Source organism: Apostichopus japonicus, chromosome 20 (genome assembly GCF_037975245.1).
Source record: "Apostichopus japonicus isolate 1M-3 chromosome 20, ASM3797524v1, whole genome shotgun sequence".
In the NCBI taxonomy this organism is placed as follows: Eukaryota; Metazoa; Echinodermata; class Holothuroidea; order Aspidochirotida; family Stichopodidae; genus Apostichopus; species Apostichopus japonicus.
The window spans coordinates 7,114,820-7,140,212 of NC_092580.1; the positions used below are offsets into that span (position 1 = coordinate 7,114,820).

General features: G+C 36.6%; 1 protein-coding gene across 1 annotated transcript in view; it reads left to right on the plus strand.

The window, feature by feature from the left end:
• The window catches only part of LOC139960834 (dual serine/threonine and tyrosine protein kinase-like), a 28,129-nt gene extending 2,954 nt beyond the window's left edge, over window positions 1-25,175 (plus strand). Inside the window, exons 2-10 of the mRNA XM_071959427.1 lie at window positions 2,987-4,186; window positions 4,664-4,902; window positions 8,985-9,068; window positions 11,905-12,030; window positions 14,223-14,406; window positions 15,098-15,254; window positions 17,936-18,185; window positions 19,043-19,292; window positions 19,986-25,175. Coding sequence (XP_071815528.1) covers window positions 2,987-4,186; window positions 4,664-4,902; window positions 8,985-9,068; window positions 11,905-12,030; window positions 14,223-14,406; window positions 15,098-15,254; window positions 17,936-18,185; window positions 19,043-19,292; window positions 19,986-20,200 — 2,705 coding nt within the window. The 3' untranslated portion in view covers window positions 20,201-25,175. The remainder of the gene's footprint in view (window positions 1-2,986; window positions 4,187-4,663; window positions 4,903-8,984; window positions 9,069-11,904; window positions 12,031-14,222; window positions 14,407-15,097; window positions 15,255-17,935; window positions 18,186-19,042; window positions 19,293-19,985) is intronic.
• The last annotated feature ends 218 nt before the right edge of the window (window positions 25,176-25,393 follow it).

Here is a 25,393-nt window from a genome sequence, read left to right on the forward strand (position 1 = left end):
GGTAACTTGTCACACCTACACACCAAAGTGTGCACAATTCAAACAATCTCTCCTGGGACACCACAGTACACCACAGCCACGTGTCCCCTGGGGGACTTCCCATAGGGTGCAGCTACAAACCGACGCACGCAACTATATTTACAAGTCACCTCGCAAGTCCCCATTTATACACCTGGGTGAAGTGTAGTCTGTGTATACACAGATAAGAAACCTAACTCCAGTTGGTGAACATTATGTCGTCAGGACAAGCCATTTGCATTTTGTTCAGATTTTTAATTTGATATTTCTCAAAGATGGGAGAGTTTTATAACTACTGTAACCTTACAAGACTGAATGACTGAAGGAGTATATATGTAGTGTGGTAATGGTTGTTTGTGGGTACTGTAGGTGTGATGTTAGTATATGAGTGACCCTGGGCTGAACTTCATGTGATATTAACTCAAAAAGTGTTCCTACCTGTACAGTAGTCTAGCTTGAAATTTATGTTTGTTTACTGTAAACAGTATGTAAATCCCATGAGATGATTATAGGAGCCAAGTGTAAATTTTAACTGTGGGTCAAAGTTCACTCGCGATCAATAGAGATGACAATCCAACACATGTTGAGGTGAATCGAATCAAATCATTTTAATATGTTATGTTTGGCTCTGGTTTCCTTTTATTTTGCTTTTCAAACACACCCTCTGTCATTTGTCTGTTTCTTGTCTTTGTCTTTTATATTCCTCTGTTACATCTTGATGATAAGTACTACAGTAATATGCTTAAATTCTGCTTGGTTGTGTTTCTTTTGTTTTGTTCTGTTCTGTTATTTTTTTTATTTGATTCATTCAGCCTTTACTTTATTGCTGTAGTGTATTATCGACCAAGTTAAAAAATGAAAGTAAAGTAGTCAGTGCTTCAGAAGTTTGATTTCTTTATACATTTCATGTTGTGACATACGTTACAGTACTACTGCCGTACAGTACATGTTTATGTAGTTTTGTCATGACTGTAGTCATATTCTCTTGTACCTTTCTTTTTGGATCTCAATCAGATTTTAGAATTTTTTTGCACACTGTAAATCAGTTCATGTACAGTAAGACTAAACCTGAGGGCACAATTTATTCATAACACTGTGCTATAGTGGAAGTATCCAACATTGCACATTGCTGTCCTATGAATGTACTGTATGCCTCATTATACAATGTAAAATCATGCACTGTAGTGTCAAGTATGCATTAATGAACATGTGTCCCTGTGTTTGATTTAAGCTGTTGTGAATTAAAATTGCAGACTTGTAAGATGATATTGTCCATTCTTAAACTCTTATACAGTAGTAAAGCTGTGCTGTCCAATCTACAGGTATAAAGTGGCATACAGGCCTTTTTTTTTTATCGAGATGGTTAAATTTATATCTGGGAGCATAATATTTTTTATGAATTTCACATAAATTGTTTATTTAAATTCTTGCCTATTATGATTGTAAGTAATTCTGTTACTTTCTTAGTCATATTATGAGTAACTCTATTAGATGTATAACCCAGACGTGCAGACATTGCAGTGCTTGAACAGCATTGACCACCTCAGGAAATGATTCACATGCAATTGGGTATGGTGTGCATCCATAATGTACTATGCAGTCATTGTGGATATTCATTTGTACTATAGTTGGTGGTAATTATTAATCACTCTGGTTGAGGTTCACAGTAGTGTACTGTAGGTGCCTTTGAACTGAACACCTACACTTTGGCCTAGTTTCTTAGTGTTAGTAATACACCCACATACAGTGGCTCTGTGTAGAAGTTGACAAACTTAGACAATACAGCAGTGTGTTTGTTATTTTATGGACCTGAAATTGGTAGACATTTATAGGTTATTTCACAGTGTTTGAATAAGTGTGCACATATGTACAATACTGTATGTTATTTTTTTAATTTTTATTTATCTCTCTTTGTTGAATTCCCAATTGATGTGAAAGGATTTTAAAGCCTAACATGCTTAGTTATTAAACCTTGAAGACTACAGTATTCATTCTTACTATAGTACAATAACAGTATTATACTGTAAGCTGTGCTATATATTTATATTATGCTGTGCTTCAAAATTTGACACCACTCTGATAAAGGGCACTGCACTGTACATGATGAGCATCACTGATGTAATAGCAGTTTTAGGGCAATATCTGCATATGTGAATAAAATGGCACAATTGTGGCAACAAATTTCACGTTTACATTCTAAGGGCAACATTTACAGTACAAACAAGTTCCTGTTTATTTAACACTTGTTTCAATGTAATTCAAAGAATGATAAGAAAAGGAATGCAAAGATAATTTGAGGTATCCCAGGGCTGTTATTTCTGTGATACAATAGGGATTGCTTTTTTATTACTAGACTACTGTAGAGCTAAATTCTACAGGTATATACTTACAGTAGATTCGGAACGACCTTAAAGATCATTTTAAAGTTTGATACAGTGATGAGAAAGGGCATTGACAGCTCAAGCTTAAAGTGCATCAAATTGAGCATTTGTACGATGATCATGGTCAATATTTTGAGCGGGCACTCTGGCAAATTTTGTGAAGAAAGGCCACAAATTACATTTTTTTTTCAACCTGAGTTATTTATGATTTTCATGAATTTCATGATTGATACTGTAATTAAAGTTTACCACTGGATCAGCTAAGTTACTGTAATCATAAATGGTCTGAAGAAAATGCTGGTCAGGAAAGCCCAACCTTATTATAACCAACTAGCAGCCTCAAACAACCCTGTCGTGAGGAATTGGACAATGTAATGTCCTGTGTAGTATTATCCCTTATGAAAATCATTTTAGTGTAATAAATAGTAAGAATTATACACTGCTTGTTTCATTAAGAGATTTGTCAAAACATGTTCAGTTACTGTAGTGCATATACTGTATATGTATAAATTTGTACTAATTATGTTTGATTTATTTATTTAAGTTTGATCTGTCTACATCATTTTTCATTTTGATTGATATTACAGAATCTCAGAAGAATTTCCATCTCGAAGATTCCGAGCTTAGCTTTGTGAGTAATGTCGTAGCCTCCCAACCGAGGATAGTCATCTTTGGACAGTCTTTCGCAGCCAAGGCGACGCTAGCCAACCATCTGCTCGGTGAGGATGTCCTCGGGGTACCTCCGCTAGGAACACAAGATGACAAAGCCTACCGGTTAATCCGTATCAAGTACGGTCAGAGGAGATGCAGCAGTCTGTCCTTACAGGAGAGCTTTGAGCTCATCGATCACAATAGCATGAACTTACAGGATCGGGATTGGCAGACCATTCCAGAATGGCAGGTACGCATCCACTCGGAGGGGCGATCCAAGGATCCCGCTTCAAATGCCATCGCCGATGTGACATTAAACAAAACCTTGCTGTCGTACAACGTACAGATAGTGATATCACCACATAACCTGACCGGATCGAACGTACAGAGAACATTTGAAAAGTGCGTCGGCAGTGGCTTACCCATAATAATGTACGCTTTAGATGGTGACAGTCTTACTAGAGAGTGTCAGAATTCACTCTTAGATTTAAGGGCAGCTGCGCACGAGTACCCCCTCTTGTTTGTGGACTGCTGTTTGAAGTATCGCCCCCAGATTCGATTGCCGCCGAGGAAATCTTTAGATTACTCGTCCAGCGATTCTCAGAGTCCAGAGGATTGCGAAGATGACTCTGCTTACGATACAGATGAGGTGGGAGCTAAAGCGGGCACTCCAAACTTAAATTCAGGGAGGGGGTCAAATGGTGGTGACGCTTACCGTCAGTCATCCTTGATGTCGCAGCTGAGGAACTTGGGTTTCCTCAGCGACGTCAATTTTGAATCCAAGTCAAACCAACACCTGCTGTCCAGTCGCTTTGAAAACATACACAACGGTCCCGGGGTCGTGCAATCAATTCACTATATACTGCAGTGGTACCTGGTACAGTCTGCATCTTTCTTACACAGACTTCACTTAAAGTGTATGAACATGTTCATAATGTCTGCATTTGACATGCAGAGAGACATCTTGATAACACCAAAGAGACTGGAGTTTGCCAAGAAAAGGGAAGCAGAACTGTTTGAATCTCTGAAGGGTCTTGCCGAGGAGAGGCAAGTTGCCATCAGTGAGATGATCAGAGATACCGTGGAGTCTATGGAAAATGAGCTGGTAGAAGAGGCTGTCAAATGTGAGTTGAGAGGTACGTACAAATTACATAAATATATTCAGTACTATATACTTATACAAATATCAGCTGGCCCTGGAAGGATCAATCACACAGATTTAAGAGTTGAGAGGTACGTACAAATTACATATAAACAGTATATACTTCAAATAACAGCTGGACCTGGAGTCATCAACGACACAGATTTAAAAGTTAAGAGGTACGTACAAATTACATATACAGTACTATATACTTCAAATAACAGCTGGACCTGGAGTCATCAACCACACAGATTTTCCTCGTGCACTCTGAAAGTCTCTGCATCTCTTCCTCCAGAGAAGTATTTTTTTCACAGCCTCTCAGCTCTGTTTTTTATTGTACACTATACATTACTACTGTACCATGTTCTTTTCGAATTTGAATGAAAAATCCTGAGGATTGTTGAGAACTTCTTCCACCAGTTTTGGTTTTTCTTCTCTCATTTTCTTTTATATATTTTTGCATGAAATGTAGATATCGAAGAAAGTCAAGAAATAGAAGGTATCTCGCAGAGTAAAGCTGTGAAGCAGTGCACCCAACAGATAAAAGACCTTGTTCTGACCAGTCTTAGAGCTGCGGTAGTGGAGAGGCTGGTCAGCACTGTGGATCGTCTCCAGGACAGCTACCTGGGTACCCTGGAGAGATGCTTGCAGAGTTTAGAGGCAGAGGGTGACAAGGACTCTACTTCATCTACAAGTCACGCTCTACAAAAGGTGAGAGTTTAACGTGTATTTAAGTTTAATTCCGTTTATCTGCATACCCATTGGAGATTTCTTGACACAAACGAGCAAATACTTTTCATACTGGAGTATACAAACTTTTTAGCAATTTATTAAATTTTTATGAAATGACTGGGAACTACCTGTATACACAGTGGAAAATCAAGAGTTGGGTTACATTGAATATGTTTAAAAGAAGAATTTATCTTCTAAAATCCAGCTAAGTTTTTTTGAGCATCAAGTGAAAACTGTAATAGACAAGAATCACTTTAAAAGAAGACATTTCTTGCATTTCACCAGGATGGTTTGAATGCGCCCACCTTTCACCAGTCAAATATATATCTCCTGTGGACATTTAAAACTGAATTGCAACTGTTCAGGGATTTTGAGAGTATGCACTTAACAGTTTAATCAAAGTTTCCAGCTGTGTTTGTCTGCACCATACGATCAGTCATCTTGTATGTACCGTACATGTGGTCTTACAATACATGACTCACAGAGCTTAGCTACCGTATGTTGTGTGTACGAGGGTTGCTGTATGTTTAAGCAAGATATATCATTTTACCAGTCTCTGTTGACACTCAGATGTATGATAACAGTAAATATGTGGAGGTTTACAACACTGTCCTATGATTACTGTATCATTAATACCCTCATTCCAAGATAACATAATATATGACTGGACAAAGTTGAATCACCTGTTGTCACCTTGGTTTGTCTGTTGCTTTTAACTATATTTATATCAATGCTGTGCAATTTTGTGTGTGATGACTCCTGTTCCTACTACCACTTTCCCCCCTCCCCGCTCTCTTCTCCCTCCATTCCCCCTCCCCAACCCCACCCTCACAAAAAAAGAAGAGGAAAACCAAAGGAAAGGAAAATGTTGTTTATTACCAGGATGCTACAGAGATACTGTACATGTGCTAACTATTCCTAATACAGCAGAGCAGTTTGACCTTTGACATTTCAGTCATGTTTACCTGAAGGTACTGTAGCCATATAGATGAATTAATAGTGACATTGGTCCTGAAGCAAATTATGTACTGTATTCAATATTCATGTACAGTTTCCGAAATTTATTGCAGAACTAATAGTGTTAGCGTTTTTTTTAGTGTTCTGCAATCTGCATTGCAGTTTGGTGGTGATGAATTTTGTTTTAATTCCCACAAGGGGAATGTAACAACATTTTGTATATATAACTGCATTAATATTCATGCAGCCTTCCATTTGTGTTACAAACCCATAGTTTAAGTATGTCATCATGCTCACACATACTGTAATACTACTACTGTACCATACTGGGAAGCCTGCTACTACTGTAAGCATTGGTTCATCATGCCGATTAGTTGTATGCTGCGAGAGGCTGTTTAAAAGTCAGTTGATCTCCTCAATTGCCCAGAGCTGTTCCAGCTGTCCTCTGCGAAATCCGCACACTAATATCATTTACTATGTAAAAGTGCGTGTTGTATGGACATCAGTCCTTATATAGGACCTGTCTTTCATTGAGCTTTTAATCACTGATGCCATGTTTTTTAACCAATTTTAGCTCAAAGGAAAACAGGCTTACGGTAATATGCTGAGTATGGTAGATACGTATTGACAAAAGAAAAAGGTTTTCTACCTTTTTGCCCCATCGCTTTGTCCCTGGATTTAGGATGGAATCACACTTGTTTGTTCAAGTTCACTCTTTCATATAATGAATAGCATACTGTATGCATACAACAGAGTTAATTACTGAGTTCACTGTGGGGTCATTCCAACTGTTGCAATATTATTACTTAAGATGTTAATCACACAAAACAAGAAGTGAAAGCAAGAGGGTAAGGATGGTGAAGCATAAGAAACAATGTTTTATCAGGGAGGGGGGGTGGGGCGGGGGTGGGGGGGGGGGGGGTGGAGGGAAGGTGGAGATGAGGGCTTGTGGGGTGGGGTTCAAGACATCAACATCTAAGTCTGTACATTGTACATATATTTGGAACATTTAGTACAGTCCAGGAGTTCAGTAACCTCGTGTTAGATTGCAATGTCAGTATTAAAACTAAAACAAGCGACAAATGATCAAGAGATTTAAATGCTGAAATTGTATTAATGAGTTAATTAAACAGATCAATTAATGACAGTAATTGCCCATTAAACAAGATCCTTAAAATAAAATTATCAATGTCCAGAGGAAATGTTGTTTCTGTAAATGTTCCTGTCTGTGTTATAGTCAATATACAGGAAGGAAGACCCTCAGTGAACTGTTTATGTAATGTACATGGTTACAGTATAACTACTGTAGCCTACTGTAGTACTTAACTACTGTAGGTTATAGGCTTTACTAAGTACATTACTGCAGTATTCATACACCCAAAGTGATCAACCGACATTCAAAGTTTGAACTGTCATGTTTTAACATAAATGAAGAATCATTTGTATCACAGGTTAGATATATAAACAGGTAATAAAAACTGTAAAGTGAAATAGGTGTTGGTTTACACTCCATCCATATTGAATCCACGAAGCCATCTAGAGAGACAGTTAGCAGTATATTCAATGCCCTGAGACTATATACTCCATCCATATTGAATCCACCTAGTTCATATGGGGAGACCACATTTTTGAATGTGGGTTGTTTCGATACTTGGAAGTGGACACAGTTTTGATGGTAGTCACCACTACAGTCTACAGTAACATACAGAGAGGTCGATAGGCCTAGCTTTCTCAAGACGGGCATCTAGAATGGTCGAGTTGTTCGCCTCTTCTAATTTGGCCGTTGTCATTTACGTCAAACTATATGACCAAAAAGTCCAACAGAGACTGACCCAAGATGAAGGATACCACATAAAAAACAAGTTCTTAAATATTCTATGACATTACTAAACCTTGCAACGCCGTTCTCTCCACAAACAGGCAATGAGCGCTAAAGGCAACACTCGCAGGATAAAGTGTAACCTGCAGAGACTATTCGTGGCAAAGTAGCGTAAATGCAAGTTATATATTTGTTGTACCATGATTGATATTGATAATTGTAGAGACAGAGCAAAGATATGAAATTAGGAATCGAAATTAGAACTTCCAGTATTGAGATACTGCGTCATTGATGCTCTTGTCTAGGGTTTGTTTGTACCTCAAGTTTTACACTAAACCCAGTTTGAATCCAGGTGAAACGGCATTGTTCATTGTTCATTGCATCTGTAGTTGTACTACAATATTATGATGCTGTACAGGGTGATTAGTTCAATGGCATACTTGTGCAACTGTGTTCTGATGTTGAGAACTTCTGCTTCTTTTGTTTGAATATTTAAACAATATACTGTATCAACAAAAGTCAAAAGCTCATGTTAGCAGTACATGGTATACCCGTATGCACAGTGTTTACTCTCTATACACAAATGTACACAGTTTATTGGAGTTAAGTACCTAGGTAAACTGCAATGAGTATACAGTTAATATGTACTACACAGACTATGCACATGTATGCACATGAATGCACATTAATGTACATGATGATACAGTACAGCATTAATGTACTGTAGGTTGCATGGACTATATCTACCTGTCTTATGAACAAATTCCCTTCAGTTTTTTGTTTGACTATGAACTTTAATGTTATGTACATTGTGTAGTACTTAACTGTAAATGCCTTGAACTACATTGTGTATTGCAAAGTACCTACAGCACTAGGTGAACCCTATAGTATCAGTGTACACAGAGACTACATAAGTACTATGTTACAAATTTTAATGTTATTTATTTTGTCACAAATTTAGGGTAAATTGATCAAATCTGACAAGCGCGCCTCAAAGTGAGATGGACATCTAATGGTCTTTCGTATCTGGGTGATTTTGATTGATTTTCCAGCCATGTTGATTGATGAGCCCCTGCTGTAAGGAACTGTTCTCAAACCTTAAAGGTGTGAAATGTACACAGATGGAAGAAGTTGTAGTTTTAGTGTTCAGTAATGCATCCAAATTCACTTTCTGACCTGTATCCTCCTGTATAGAGGTTTATTTCTTTGCCCATTCCTTGTTGTTTTAATGTACATTCTTTTCACAATGTTTTTGTTTTGTTCTCCTCTCCTCTCTCCGTAACAGATTCTTAATTCAGCCTACCAGATAGAGGTCAGCGTCAGATCCAGCTCGTCGGTTGTCAAGGTGTTCTTTGAGAGAATGAAGGAGGTGGGTATTCAATCATCAATTTTGATAATAAAAATTAAAATCAAAGATCATAAATATATTCTGCTATCTCCCTCTCCCTTGGTTACGTAGTAAAATGAGATTTTTACATAGTAAAGTTCATGTATTATGAGGACTTAAAAGTTGGCTGCCTGTTTGTTGTGAAACAAGAAACATGCAACTATTAAGCTAATGTACATGATAAACAATTAATAATCAACGTCCTTATTCCTAGAATGAACACTTTTATCATATATTAGCAAAAAAGTTGTTAGCTAGAAGAGGAACAGGAAGAGGAACAGGATCAGGAGAGGGGGGGGGGGCACAAAGGAAAGCCAAATTGAATAAGAAAAATAAAGGTTCTAATAGCAGAGATGAAAATATCGGTGGGCAATACAAATACAGAACAATGTAAAAATAGTGTGTGTGTGTAGAGACATTCTTTCACAGGTAATAGGAAGTCGATATGATGTAAGAATTGGAAATGTGAAGGGCAACAAAAATCAGCACACGTACATAGAAACAGCAGAAACAGTCAGTAGCGTAAAAGTTACAAGCAGGGTACTAACACCAAAAATGGTTTGGGAATTATTAGTTTACATTAGAATCAACAGCTGACAGCCTTGGAAATTATCACATTTACTGTCTATATTGTGAACAGGCGTAATTTAAATGTGTAGCCTGGAGGATAACTTTTACAGCAGACAACCAAAGATATTTTTAGGTTTTTAGGTTAATTAATTATGAATATCCAAAACTAATCAAGTCTGCAGGTCAGACAGTCCATGTTGGAGAGGTAAAAACCACCAACATCCCCTAAATATGAGTCTTTTACAGTTCACATGCATTATTGTTAACAGCCTTGTAAACTTTGTCGCGTGCAAGAAATTTGCATTCACCCGGAGTAGAAATCTGCTGCTTACAGAAAGCAAAACTTAATTTTCGAAGTATAAATGGCATGTAATTGGTTTTGTTGATAATAGGTTTGAGAGTGAGACATTGAATAAGCTTTGGCATTGAACTCTATACAGTAATCTGCAGTTAATAATACATTTAAAAATGTCTCATGTTAAGTAATTTATGAAGAAGAAATGTGTTTATTCAAGATATCGTTAGTTTTATTGCCCTTCTTTATAGCACTAGCTGATTTGATATCATAACGGACTGTGCTTTACGTACAAACCAAATCTAACCAATATGTCATGTGTAAACTGTTGTAAATTTTGAGTACTTTCGAGTATTTTGTCGCGGCCAAACGGCTGAAACTACTGTGTAATAGCTAGCAGCTAGCTTTTATCAGTTAATCACATTTTGGTCACTGAAAAGTCAACGCAACAGACTGCAGTATTAACAATGAAAGAAGGAAAGAAGACAAAACACAAATGATTTCTTTGTGAAACGACAAGAAGATTAATGCAGTCATTAGACATGAAATTAGGACCACATATTTGAAATAAAAAATCTATACCAAGCAAAAGTGTACTTGAATATGTTTCAATATTTTTGTCTAGATTCATATGCAATCTTTGAAGTAATCCCATTAAATCAATCCTGCAAAATTCTCTTAGCTCATAATATTGTGTACTGTACAGTAGGTTCTCTCTTAAAAAAATTTCCATCCTTGCATGGAATAAGAAATCAAACAGCATTGTAACTCATCTGTTTTATACTCTGAAAAATATTGTGAAATTTGATAACAATGCCATTCTTTCATTGAGCAGGAACATAGTATTTGAATATTATAACAGGAATATTTAAAACCGGCAGGTTGTTTGCCTGGCTGGGTAACCGTTTAGTGGTAGTCCCTTTAGTTATTGTGAGGTAGATGATTTCCTTCCATCCATATTGATTGTGCAATGTCATTGTATGCTGAGCTAATACAGTATATATAGATAGTCTAGGCCTTGACCTGTCTGCTATCAGTAACAACAGTGTGTATTACGTGCCTGTTGAGGGTACTGTGCTTTGTGGTGTCGTGGTCAACCGTGCGGTCGGTCTGGGTCATTGTTGACCACCTTAGCAGCTCACGCAATCACTTTGAACTTGACCGCTGAAGCCCGAATATATAGTACAACTCATTCAAAAGTGTAGCTACAGTGGATAGTGTAGAGTTTTAAGATAAACAGCTTTATTTTCCAAATAAAGCTGATTGTATCAAAGTTGTAACTGTTCTTTGCTGCAGAAACACTTACAGCCTGTACACTAGATGAAGAACTGTGTACATACATGAACATTATGTAGCATTACTGTATGTAGCAAAGACCACCCCTTGTAATACATAAATCTAACTATATATATATCATGGATTTACTTCATGGTCTGCCTTTATATATAAATAACAAGGAATTCCAGAAATGGCAACATTTATAATTTCAAGGAAACCTTAAAGTAGAACGATAGTATTCACGCAGGTGAAAGTGCTCTGTTGTGCTCTTCACTGTAAGCAGGTTATTTGGTTAGAACTTGTTTATTTGCAAGTGGCCATGTTTTACTTACTGTAGGACAGTGTTACTCCAAATAAGTGATAGTTAATAGTTAACTACAATCAGAAACCCAAGTATGGGGATATATGGAACTTATATTGCAAGTTGTGCAAGCCCTGTCAGCACCCACAATGTAGCAGTGTTCAGGCAAAGGGCTCTGGAAAAAACATAGTTTGTTGCAAATAAATGCGATAAAAATCTACAAATGCTGTACTGCGTAATTAAAGTACATTGATTTTATGTACAGTATAGCAGGTATTCTTAGAAAATATAAGAACCTTTGGTTTATATGAAATGTAAACATGCTATGAAGCTGAAATGTATTTAATTAAGCATTCTCACCTTTATTTCCTCAGATCTTGCAATCTATGAAGCCATTTAAAGCTCCGCCTTCTCTGAATGAGGAGTGGAAGAGGAAGGTCGCATCTACCATGATCGACAATTTGGATAATCAAAAACTCGCCAAGAGCCTTTGTTCACAGGTAGAACAACTCCTCTTCCAACTAATCCTCAAAAAATATGTAAGGGGGAAGAAGAGGAAGGTTCTGGGGTGTGGCATGCTCTGTCAGTGAACCCCCCAACACATCCATCCCCCCCCCCTCTCCCGCATCTCCTGTTCATTTCAAATTTACCATTTTCAAAGACCTGCACATGCTAGTTTCATCTGAATTGCATTGACTCTGCAGTAGGTCATTGGTGGTAAAGTGGTACCAGTTTGAGGTAGATTAGAGTGTATAGTATGGTGACTGTTACAGTATGTATCATTGCTTGGGTACAGTAATTCCCATGCACACGTCTATCTTTAAGGACAGTAAAGTTTGAACAGTACAGCCTGTCTGATTGGCTCGACCACCAGCAAGCCCCTCTCGTGATATCTCAACATCACCTTGGGAAATTGTCTCACAGTGAGGATCAGGACAACAACTTTATTAAGGGTTTTTAAGGGTTTTGTCATTTTGTTGTCATTGTAAAGCACTTTTGAACATGCTTAAGCATGAAAAGAGCACTATATAAATTTGGTAAATAATAACAATAATAATAATTAATTGCTTCATATTGCTCCCAAAATATTCCATTAAATTGGCTTTTGATTAAATATTGGAAATTCTTATTGAAAATCATTCAAGCATCTAATAGTGATATATACCTTACTTAGTTATGCACTTGACAAACTAGAGGTTGAGGTAAACTGTGTAACACAGTATTGCAGTAACTATAGTTCATAGTTACAGCTTGATAACACATAAAGCAATAGATCTTTTCCTGTACTACTGTAACAGAAGTAGGTTTCTCTTTATTGGCCCTATGTTGACACCATATATACTGTGCTGCACAGACATTGCTTCTATGAATAATAGTGTTCCAGATTAATGTAATAGTTGTGCTGTATACCAGGTTCCTCGCCGCCCACTCACTCCCACTCAACCATCAAAGCAGCTTCTTTAGAAGAGGCTGCAGAATTTATGCTAGGTTTGCAGATCTAGATTTTGTGTGAAGTGTTGTTAGTTTTCCAAACATTTTGTTACGGAAAAAATCTGGCAAGGAATCAGTAACTAAAGCCTGTTGGCTCTCCGGTAACAGTTTGTACAAATCAAATTTTGATTAATGCTAGGAATATTTCATAACATTGCTGCTGGAGTAGAAACTGTAAAAAATGACTTTATTTACCGTGGAACTTTGTTCCAAACATTCTCAGCAAAAGTTTGTCCCATTTGAATTAAAATTGGTAATTTTCAATAATGAAGCCATTAATACATAAATGAACTGATATTGTCAAAATGCAATTAATATGAATGAAGACTAGACGTAGAGGGCAGCATGTTGTTACGCTGAAAATGACATTTAAAAGCATGCATTGTTTATTTAACAGCCCAGCAGATTTATCAAGGCCAATTTACTCTTGTACTGTGCTTCTCTAGTTTCTTTCTGCAAAATACTTCCTTGTTATGAACAAATACATCTCATGATTTATGTAATGTTGTTTTTTGTGCTTAATCATTCACGTATAGATATTTTTATTCTCACAGCTCTATATATTATAGAGAAAAACTATATGTACTACAAAAGCAATTAAAAAATAAGCAAAATTAGAGAAATAAGGTATGACTCATAATTGAGAAATAAGGTATATAGTGTTTTAGAAAATTAGTGGAATTTTCCCTGGGACCTTCTGCAGCAACACTTGGCAGTGGAATGGGAAATACAGCACAAAAAGAAGATGCAGTTGTGCAAAGTGGTGAGATTGCTAAACAAATACTCACAAAATTTGATAACTAAATGATTCCCTGACTTGAACAGTTCTATTAAAGCCAAGATATCCTAGTTATAAAGTTTTATGGTCTTGTAAATGCCATTAACGGTGGTTCGTCCTTGATTGTTTACAAATTTGAAAAAGTCCAAGGGACCTAACACAGGAACTAAGTCCCTTGGAATTTCCTTATAGTAGATCAGATCGGATGATAGCTACAACAGAAGGTATGGTAGTAACCTCCTTGTCTTTCCTTTAAACCTCTTCTTGCCCTAATCTATTTGGGTAAACCCCCCCCCCCCCCGCCCTCCCCCCAAAAGAACAACTGTCGTAGCTCCTCGGCTTTCAAAACAGTCGTCATCTTCTCAAAATATCTTTTAGGAAACTGATTAATTTACACCCTCTTTTGATCTTTCTTTATTTTAGTTTAAAAGTCGTCTTCAGAATTCCCACGAGTCATTCCTTTCATCACTACGGCAACTAGAGGTCAAACATTCGGGTCGTTTGGAGAAGACAGAGGAGAAGAGGATGAAAGTGCGAAAGCACCACGCACCTGTCCTGGCCAGATTAGCTCTAGAGAGCACTTCATTCAAAGATAAAGTTTTACATGGTTAGTTGGAAGTGATATGTTATTAGAGATGTGTCTCTCCTGGTTAGACTAGCTCTAGAGAGCACTTCATTGAAAGATAAAGTTTTACACGGTTAGTTGGAAGTGATACATAATTAGGGATGCATTTCTCCTGGTTAGACTAGCCCTAGAGAGCACTTCATTCCAAGATAAAGTTTGATACCATTAGATGTGGTTTTATACCATTAAATGTGGTTTGATACCATTAGCTATGGTTTTATTCCATTAGTTATTGTTTCTTACCATTAGATGTGGTTTGATACTATTAGCTATGGTTTTATTCCATTAGTTATACCATTAGCTATGGTTTTATTCAAGAAATGGGGACTTTATAATCATAGTCCCTCATTAGTAGCAGGATCAATTTTTCATAAAGCCTGCATCATATTTGTCGGAGCCAGCCAGCAATATAGTGGAGGATGACCTGCCTCGTTCAGTTGCATCGATAGTTCAATCTGTTAGTTTCTTTGGAGAAGTTTGGGACCCTGGAACTAGATTTATAGGTAGCTTGAGAAGGAGGGAAACACTTAGTTCGTTGCTGTGTCAAATAAGAAAAGCTGCAACAGCAGCTGCCAAATCTGGCAGTAGTAAGGATGAATCAATATCTCATTTAGTGGTGCTTCGTTCTCTTTCTGTATGACATAATTTGAAATCTTTTGGTGTTTTTTTCTAGGAATGCCGAAGCTAGAGCGAGAGATTGGCAGAGGGCAGTACGGTGTTGTGTATTCTTGCAAGTCCTGGGGAGGCCTGATGCACTGTGCAGTCAAATCAGTGGTCCCTCCCGACGACAAGCATTGGAACGACCTCGCTATGGAGTTTCATTACACAAGGTTTGAACATTTTGTATAAGGAATAGTGTCGTCTTTTTCATCACCCCCACCCCTCCACCACACCCACCCCAACCCCTCCACCACCCCCAAGCCTTCACCACCCCCAACAGCTGTAGAATTTATGTATAGATTGTATCTAGAGACTAACTTTACTTTACGATCACAGTTTACTATGTGATTAACTTTGATGATGAATTATGCTCATTCAGCAAAAAAAGTTTGTTTCTGTGAACAATTTTTTTGCTAAATTTGAGGTTAACAAAAACAGGGTCGTTTCATCATTTCATGCTGTCATTGAACGTGCAAAAAGTCCTGCAAAGGCAATTTATTTTAAATAGAAAATGTATTTTCTAAATGGGTTTTAGCTTTTTGGCATTTACGACTTTAGAAAGTTTGCTATTTGGATTCATAACAAGAATAGAACAAGGAGAGAACCCTTTAAAACTGTGAGGTAAATGTTGTCTCTTGAAAGAGAAAGTGCCACCGATCTGAAGTGGTCATGCACAAATGGATTTAAAGTTCTGTTGAACTTCGGATGAATCATCTTTCCTGTTACTTGAAATAACTGATAAAACTTAACCTGAAAGACGTGAAAATTGCAATGACGTAAAAAGATAGAGAAACAGAGAAAGTGAAAGTTATTTTTAGCAATTGGCATCGGGTCTCTTTTATGTGAATCTAATTAATGTTGTTAATTATTAATCCGTTAACCTTTTGTTTTCATTTCGATACTGTTTTGGGTCTTTCTTAGTTCGCAATTAGACAGTTTCTCTTTCATTCTGCTTACATATATAGCTTTCTTTAAGTGTGCAGTTCATTCAATAATATCATCCTGATTCTGGAAGAATGATGAAACAATATTACTCATATTAAAAAACAAATAACAAGAAATTACTTATATAAAACAAGAAGGGACAACAAGCTACACATATAAAACAACAACAATTACTTATATAAAACATCAACAAACAACAAATTACTTTTATAAAACAACAAACAACAAATTACTTATATGAAACAACAAATTACTCCTATAAAAGTTTCCATCCAGGATCTTCTTGACAGGCAAACTGAAGTGAAATCACTAAGGCCATATTTGAAATAGACAGGCAATTTGATTGGACCATTGAACAATGAATAGAATAAAATAAACAGAACAAAGGGCACAGTGAGATGAATAGAAGCAGGAAGTGATAGGAGAGCACGAGATTAAAGGGGAGCTAAACTCTACAGATGGATGTAACCATGAGAATTAAATAGAGAAGGAGGAGAATCAGGAGAAATAATGAATGATGGGGATGAGGAAGGATAAATATTTGTGGTTGTTGTTGATAGACATGGTGTGTGGTGAGGAAGGAGGGGGGGGGGTGTGGATAGGCTGGGGGAGGGGATTGATAGGTTATTCTCTTTGTGGATTTTGGACTATGAAGTTGAATCATGGTGGGAAGTTCTTGCATCCATAATGGTTCCCTGTAGAGGCTAATTGTAGCAGGGCTGATACTTAAAGATTGAGAAGTCCACAATGAAAGAGAACATGATCAGCAATGTACTTAACAATCTGTAACTCATGCAAACCCCGTCATTGACACACCCCAGTAGAATTTTATTTAAATTTAAATGTTTCACTTAAACAGAACATCTGTGAAATATTCTGCCAGCAAAGATTTCAAAAGAATATAAGATTCATTTTGCTGGTTTTTTGATACTTGCATGCTTACTTGAACATTTAATACAAAGATCAAATTAAAAATAATTTGCTACAAAATTTAAAGCCAAGAGGCTACATCTTTCTGTTTCAGCTATAAACATGTAAACAAACACTTGTATGCCATTTACAGGTTTTGCCTCAGCAGATAACAACACTTACATTGCCATCATTCATAACTTGTCTCGATAAAGAATCCACTTGAGCTTTGGAAATTGAAACAAAATTGAGTGGATCGATAACAAATTAAGTAACTACTTCCACTCTTAAAGTTAACATCTAAAATCAATGGTTAATTGCACTTCATACTTGGTATGTGGATCCTGTTATTGTTAGAAGTACCTTATTTTGGGGGTCTGGCTTTTAGCTCAGCTCTTTCCTTTCTGCATGTGTTAGTTAGCTCGTATCACCTCTTTTGATTCCTGTGAAGGCTGTACTTAAGACCCTCAGCACAGCAGGGGGGTTTTGAATGGATCAAGGGTGCCTTGAATGGATCAAGGGTGCAGTTATTGACATTGGGTACTGAAGAGGAGGGAACCTAATGGCTATAGGATGTATGATAATCATTCTAACAACTGGACCATGCTCCATTTCCTTATAAGATCTGAACTGACAGTTATAGTTTCTTTTAATAAATGGACTTATATGACACTTTTAAAAGGATGTTGATCCTATGGATTCTCCACTGTAATCAGAAAATGCATCATGTGCAGCTCTCAATGGTGAGCTGACCCAGCAAGGAAGATCACAGATAGTAATGTGAATGGCAGGCACCCTACAGATGACATTCCTTTACACTTTATTATGCAAGGGTATACCAAAGAGTGCTTTAATGTTACCTGTTGTGCTGTACTCTACTGAGCTGTGACCTCACACTATAGTGAAGGTCGTAGTAAAATTGTCACAAATAAGCTGAAACGTCTCATATGAATTATTGGTATAATATTTTTATTCGTAAAATTTGATTTGTTTGAAGATCCATCCCAGCCCACAAGAGGATAGTGGCCATTGCTGGTTCTGTCGTGGACCAAGGTTACGGAGGAGGGGGGTGTTCCTTGGCAGTCCTACTGATCATGGAGAGGATGCAGAGGGACCTCCACACGGGTATCAAGATGGGCCTGGACCTACCCAGCCGTTTACAGGTGGCCCTGGATGTGGTTGAGGGGATCAGATACCTGCACAGTCTTGGCCTTGTACATAGAGATATTAAATTAAAGAATGTTCTGGTGAGTCCCAACAAACATGTGCTGAAATTAAAGGGATTAAAAACCGAATCTGAAGGATTCACTGCTTGATGAAAGTTAAGTCACTTTGACCTTTGTTTAGAAAGATATTGGAATGCATTACTGTCCTCATCCATAATGTGGTGCATTTTATGTGCCTGGTGCCTTTCACAAAATTACGAACAGGCTGCTATTTTTGTTAAATTTGCAGCTATCTTAAGCATTACTTCAAGAAGGAAAAAACTTAAAACAGTAGTTGGCACTGCCGCTGAACAACTGCATAAGTGACATCTCAAGCTTTAAACTTTGTGAATCATTATGCCTAAAAAGTCACTTTGTATCAGAGTAAATCATCCATGGAAAGTTGATTACTTCACAAGATGATGAGAATTTGTAACCAAATTTACTGCTATTGAAAAGAAAACAAAGAAATATAGGATGTGGAAGTAAAACGTATGCAAAATGAAGATACAAAGAAATCTATCAATTTATACATCAGTGCCCCTACATCTGCTTCAAAGATCCCAGAGCCATATCCCTTACTTTATATAATCCTAGATTCATCCCTGCTAGGGGTCACTGTACTTTAACCAGAAAAGGAAAGGTAACCAGTATTTCAGCAGTTTTGATGTCTCTGTACATTTTGTCTTTTCTTTGCAAGATATAGCAGTTCTAAGTTCATGTAGGTTAAGGTGTAATGTTTGAAAGCTCTTGGAGAACAGATTGAATAGATGTTGCTGATGACCTCAGCTCCTCCATGAAACTTGCCGATTTCAAGATTATCATATTTCAATTGCACATAATTCCTGTTTTGTCATTTTCCTCATGTTTCTGTTATATATCTTTTACGTTTTTTTCAGCTTGATGCCGGGGACAGAGGTAAAATCACTGACCTTGGTTTCTGTAAGCCAGAGGCTATGATGAGTGGTAGCATCGTCGGTACTCCCATCCACATGGCACCCGAGCTATTCACCGGCAGATACGACCACACCGTGGACACCTACGCGTTTGGTATCCTCTTCTGGTATATCATTGCAGGACATGTCAAGCTACCTCAAAACTTTGAAAAGTGTCATAATAAAGATCACCTTTGGTCCTCAGTAAAACAAGGTGAGATTATGATACTAAGACATGTTTTTCTATTTTTTTTGGGAGTAGGTGGGTGGGAGGGGGGGGGGGGGATGGTATGTGTGGATGCCCTTCATAGTGTTCACCTTAAGAGTGTTGTTAATGTTAGGTACGTCATTTATTTGTTTTGAAAAGATTTCAGGAAAAGTAAACAAACTTCCTCTAGGTAGTAAGCCTTTTCGAGAAAAGTAAACAAACTTTGTCAAGGAACTGAGCGTAACATGTGGCACAATGAATGACCAGACTAGCAACATATCTTGTACTGAAGAATTTACATTGCAAGACATATATGATCATAAATGAAGAAGGTTGTGCACGTTCTTAGTATTATCAACCTTCATTTCTGCTGTCTTAGTTAAGACAGAATATTGTATTGTGCAGAACTGCAATTCTAAGAGTGCCATTTCTAACAGCCAATCCTACTGAGGATTTAAAATATCGATGTACTCAACTGGACTTGGGCCCAGTCTAGAGCACTCCAAGTCCTGGACAAGTTCAAGTCCACAAAAATATGGGTCCAAGTACCAGCTCACCCTACAAATGGAGCCCAATAAGTCCTGTTTTCATCCACAAATGTTAAGGTTTACCTACTTAGATCCATGACAGGGGAAGCTTCAGTAAGAAGTAGTAAATTGAGATGACAATCAGATTTGAAATGTTTTACATACTAATCAGGTACTAGACCGGAACGACTACGGCTGTTTGACGACGAGTGCTGGAACCTAATGGCCAGCTGCTGGGCTGGAGAGATGTCACAGCGCCCTCTACTAGGAGTTGTCCACGAACAGCTGCAGGAGATACGATGTCGTGCTCTCGAAAGAATCCGACCCAAAGGGAGCATGCCAGACATACAGACAGATCCACAGTTAATTAGTTCCAACATTTTATGAGGTCAAGCCAAGTCTGGTCAGGTAGTGTTTACATATAGTGATATTCCATTCAAACTATCTCAAACATTGAGAGAAATGGACAGACTTACAGAGGACCATGAATCTGTCTTAAGGCCTCTCACACTGCTGTGAAACCAGCAAAGAAAGATATGTCAACTTGTTGAGAAAGAATTCTACCAGGCTTTAATAGTTACTTTATGCAGCACATGTTTGTGGGTGCTAGCGAAACAGACGGATTGACTGACTGACTGAGACACATTCTACATGTAGATCTGCTGCTGATTATGTATTCTGGTTCTAATGACTTTATAAAGTAATATCATTCAGTAGTGATTGTATTATTTGGTGCCTTAACTGAGAAGCTTAAAAGGATAGTCCAGACCAAAATGATTTTTTGACAGGTTCAAGAAGAACATGAACTTAGTATTTCTGGTGAAATTTGCATTCAATTCCTATGTTTGGTTGTTGAGATATTAACAATTTAAATTTTCACCTTTCATAGCTAAAGTGAACTTGAAGCAAACAGGTGTGATGTCATTGTTGCACATTTACAGATAATGTTTATCTTTTAAAATTTGCATCTACTTTTCTATTCCAAAAGTTGTTACATTCACAATTATATAAATACACCGCAGGCATTGGATTAATGTGCACTTCACAACTCCTTAAGGCAAACTATGGCCACCTATCCATTGCAAGGTCAAAACAAAGAACTGGAAAATAAAGAAAAACAAAGCACTCTGTTGACAGTGTGAAACGATTACTTCACACCTGCTTGCTCCAAGTCCACTTCTGGTGCAAAATTAGATAAATTCAAATGCTAATATCTCGAAAACGGTACATTGGAATTGAGTGGAAGTTTCACCAGCATGCTAAGATTTTACTTCTCTAAAACATATCAATAAAAACAAATTTGGGCTTGGAGTATCCTTTTATATTTATAAATCAACTGTTGTATTTAACCGTAGATTTTGTTGATCTCTTCTTTGATACAAACCTTATATCTGCTTGTATTATTTTAATAAGCTTTAATGTTATTTCATTTCTTTTCGTTGTGATTTGCTTTCCATTCAGAGTTTGAGGCATTACTTGGATGTGTTGTCAAATGTTTCATCACTTGCAGCAATTCAGCCAGTGGTACCGATATTTATTCAAAGTACGACCTTAGGCGATCAAACTAACACACATTGCAAGCTTTTTCATTCAGTGATACATGGTTGGTCATAGATGAATGTGTCTTTCGGAATCAGACACATTTGTCAGCCAGATGCCTTGTTTACATGATTATAATTACATGTAAGCCCAGACAAGCAGACATCCATACATAGGTCAACATCATTTATATTTGAAGAAACTGACATTGTCCTGCACCATGATGAGGTTATTATATATGGAAACATCTTCATATTCAAATGGAAAAATGCTGAAATGCAAAAGAGAAATTGGTTAATATGAAAATGGTGATCACCATGTCCACAAGGATCGGTTTGTTAGTGCAGAGTTAACCTGACTAGTGGTTAATTTAAAGGGTAATTGTCATGTGAACTTAGATTATGTAGTGAATTTGATATCATAAACTAAAATGGTATAACTAAAAATTAACCCGTTTTCCATTACTTCACATGTTGGCGCTCAAGTGAGAAAATGTCTTTATGCAAAAATGGAGTAACTTTAGATTTCACATAGTAACTGGTAAACATATTTAATATTTACAGATTAAATAAATTTACTAAAAGTTGTGCATAGTATTCAAAACTAGTTATTTTGGTTAGGCTCAGTAACCTTTGAAATCGTGCTTGGGTGTGTGTGTGCGTGTATGTGACGGCTAGCTTGTAAAAACGATATCTAAACAAGCACAAGTTGAATCAATTTCGTACTTGATAGTTAGATGCCCCATGATGTGTAGATGTGCCCTATTGTTTGTGGTTCCCATATCTAGAATATTAATGAGTGGGCAAGGATTTAATATAACATTCTTAAAATGGCAATATCTCTTCAACCATTTGTCTGATTTAGTTCATTCATGTTCTTTGCAACAACAAGTTTACCTCATTAATATTTATAGATGGGTGGGGGTAAATAGGAAATTGTCAAAACAGCTTGTAAACATGATATCTCAACAAACACAAAATCAATCAATGTCATTCTTGGTAGGTAGATGTCCCATGATGAGTAGATGTGCCCTATTGTTCTTGGTTCTCATCTCATGAATATTAATGAGTGGGCAGGTTTAATGTTAACTTTGGTTCATACTGGTTAGGTGAAGTTGGTACATAAGCATATTTTCATGAAGGCTACAACATTATGTCATTGATATTCATCAAATTGTGAGAATGGCTTTTATACAAAAGACAAGAACCAAATATTTCATTGTTTTCATCCTTATCATATTGGCATTGTCACACCTCATTTATACAATCAACTGTGTTGTCGTTATGTGCATATCATGAATATTAATCAGTCTACATAAAATTCTGAATCAGATATCTCAGAAAAATAGTATGTCTAATTAGCTTTATCCATGTACTTGGATAATACAATGTAAGTATATAGAAACATGCTTTTGAGATCATAAAATTTTACCTCATAAATATTCATGCTTGTGTCTGCTTTTATATTATGTCACTAAATAGGCTTTGTCAACATGATAACTGATTCGTGGTACCTTCCTTTATATGTCACTAATTAGTCAATGGATAAGTCTCTTCACATGCGTGCGCAAGTTCATGAATACTAACATGTACTGCTAACAACACTATGAATATGTTCAGGCATTGGAACCACTAAACGTTTTCTGGTTGTAGGTTCTAAGTAACCAAGATATTGAAGGGTGTTAAATAAGCTGGTAGGATATCTCAGTGCAGTAACATGCTTGCACATGAGTGACCATTTTTTAACTTTCTAGCATGTTTGTTTGCTGCAGAAGATTCTGCTAGGACTGAATCATCACTTCCTGGTACTTTGATATATTAACGTGCGCAAGATTTTTAGATAAGAAGGTTGCTAAGTTTTTTCTCTTTTCTTGGTAATATTAGTGAAAAAACAGAACTCGGTCATTTCCTTCAATATATAGGTTGGACTAAGATCAGTCTGATATTTAGTTTGGACTAGGATCAGTCTTATATTTAGTTTGGACTAAGATCAGTCTTATATTAAGTTCAGACTAGCATCAGTCTTACATTTAGTTCAGACTAGGATCAGTGTGTTATGTTCAGACTAGGAAGTTGTAGTTCACTCTGACTTAACATTAAAAAATAAGATTCCTTCAATCAATCAATCTGAGAATAGTCATTAATCAGTCTAAGACCAGTTACAGTAAGTGAGCTAGAGTCAGTAATGTATTAGTAGAGGATTTTATCAACCTCAGACTGAAATCAGTTTGATATGTGGCCGAAGCCACATTTATGCACTCAAAATTGCTGTGTTTATAATTCGTCAATTGATACAGTTGCAGATTACCTGAGGTCATATTATGCAGCCTGGGAACAGTATTTAAAAAAATATGGCATTAAATACAGAAGCAGTAAGTTTTGTTAGATTTCCTGATTAATAATGGTAATGGATGACCGAGACCAAAAGTAGGTAATTGTAGCACAGAACTAAAGTACATGAGTATCATGTGAATGGCTAATTGCATGGAAATGCAACTACAGGGTTTAAAGTAGGTACTGTAATTGTAGCACAGAACTGAAGTATGTGAGTTCCATGTAAATGGCTAACTGCATGGAAATGCAACTACAGTGTTAAAGTAGGTAATTGTAGCACAGAACTGAAGTACATGAGTTCCATGTTGATGGCTAATTGCATGGAAATCAACTAAACGGTTAACAAATATTTGCAAATGATATTTGACAAGTAAAGCTAGACTGAAAATGTAGTAGTAATTACCAATAATCTATTGACCCTTTTCTGGGCAAGCTCAAGAGGATCAGGCTGGTAGCAGTCTAAATTCAGTTGTATTTGTAGATCTTCAATCGCATTTGAAGATACTCAGTGAGCACAAGCGTATGCTAGAAAGTAAAAAAAATGGTCACCAATGTGCAAAATTCAACAAGCGAGTTATAGACACTGTTTTGGTTTTGAAGAGATGGAAGTTATTATGTTGAATACACCTCACAGTGTGCTATTTTTTTAGGCAATAATAGGTGAGCTGTGGAACTACAGTAAGGACACAGAAAGTAAATATTCTCTTATAATCCTTTAGGTGTGTTATGAAATACTTGAATTTGAGTCATTCTGAGAAGCTGGTTGGACAATAATCTGTGATGGCAGCCAACACTATTTAATATAACATGTACAAATGTCTTTTTGACATCAATTGTAGTCTTCCAAATGTTTTAATATGTTAATGAGGGAAGTGCTCTGGTATAGGTAGTAAGAGAGGTGACCATTCATGCATTATTGAGTGATATATATATATTGATATCCACAATAACTTAGCCATGAACCACCAGAAGGGGCTGTCTCACCTTATACCATAAAAGATGAATATATTACCTTATGGTCATGAAAATCCACAAACATGTACAGTGTGATACAGTCAAGTAGAAACTCACTGTGTCCAAAACCGTTGATTTAAGTTTTGGTCGTAAATTATGCAAAAAAAACAAAAATATATGAAATGTAATATATTTTCTATTTAATGCAACAATACTAGCATGGCTCTATGTTATATTATTTTTATCATTATTATTATGATTATGGTTATCATCATTATTTTTTCTTGTTTTGTCTTTGTTTGTACTGAAATGCCTGCTTTTTGTTTTCAGTGTTTGGTAACATGATAACTGCCATATATTTTGTTTATTTTAAGTGCAGCATTCAGCTGATAGATCAGAACATAAAATTGTGAAAAAATTATATGAATTTAATTCGTTAAATGGAAAATTTATATCTGATTACTTAATTGGGTCTTGATTTTTATTTTGTTTAGCTCTGTAGGAACTTAAGAAATAAATACAAGACATAAATAATACATATCTGTAACATTTCTTTCCTTTTTTCTTCACTTTGTTTACTTACTTGCCTCCTTTAAACGTGTTATGTAATGGTTGGATGTCTTTGTTGGCGCTGGTTACTTGTCAATAGTCACTGGTTACAACCCCCCCTTATGGCTATAATTTTTTGTTGTTGAATATTTGCTTAAAATTTCCTACTTTTCCAGTTACCCTTATGTGTCTTGCATAAACATGT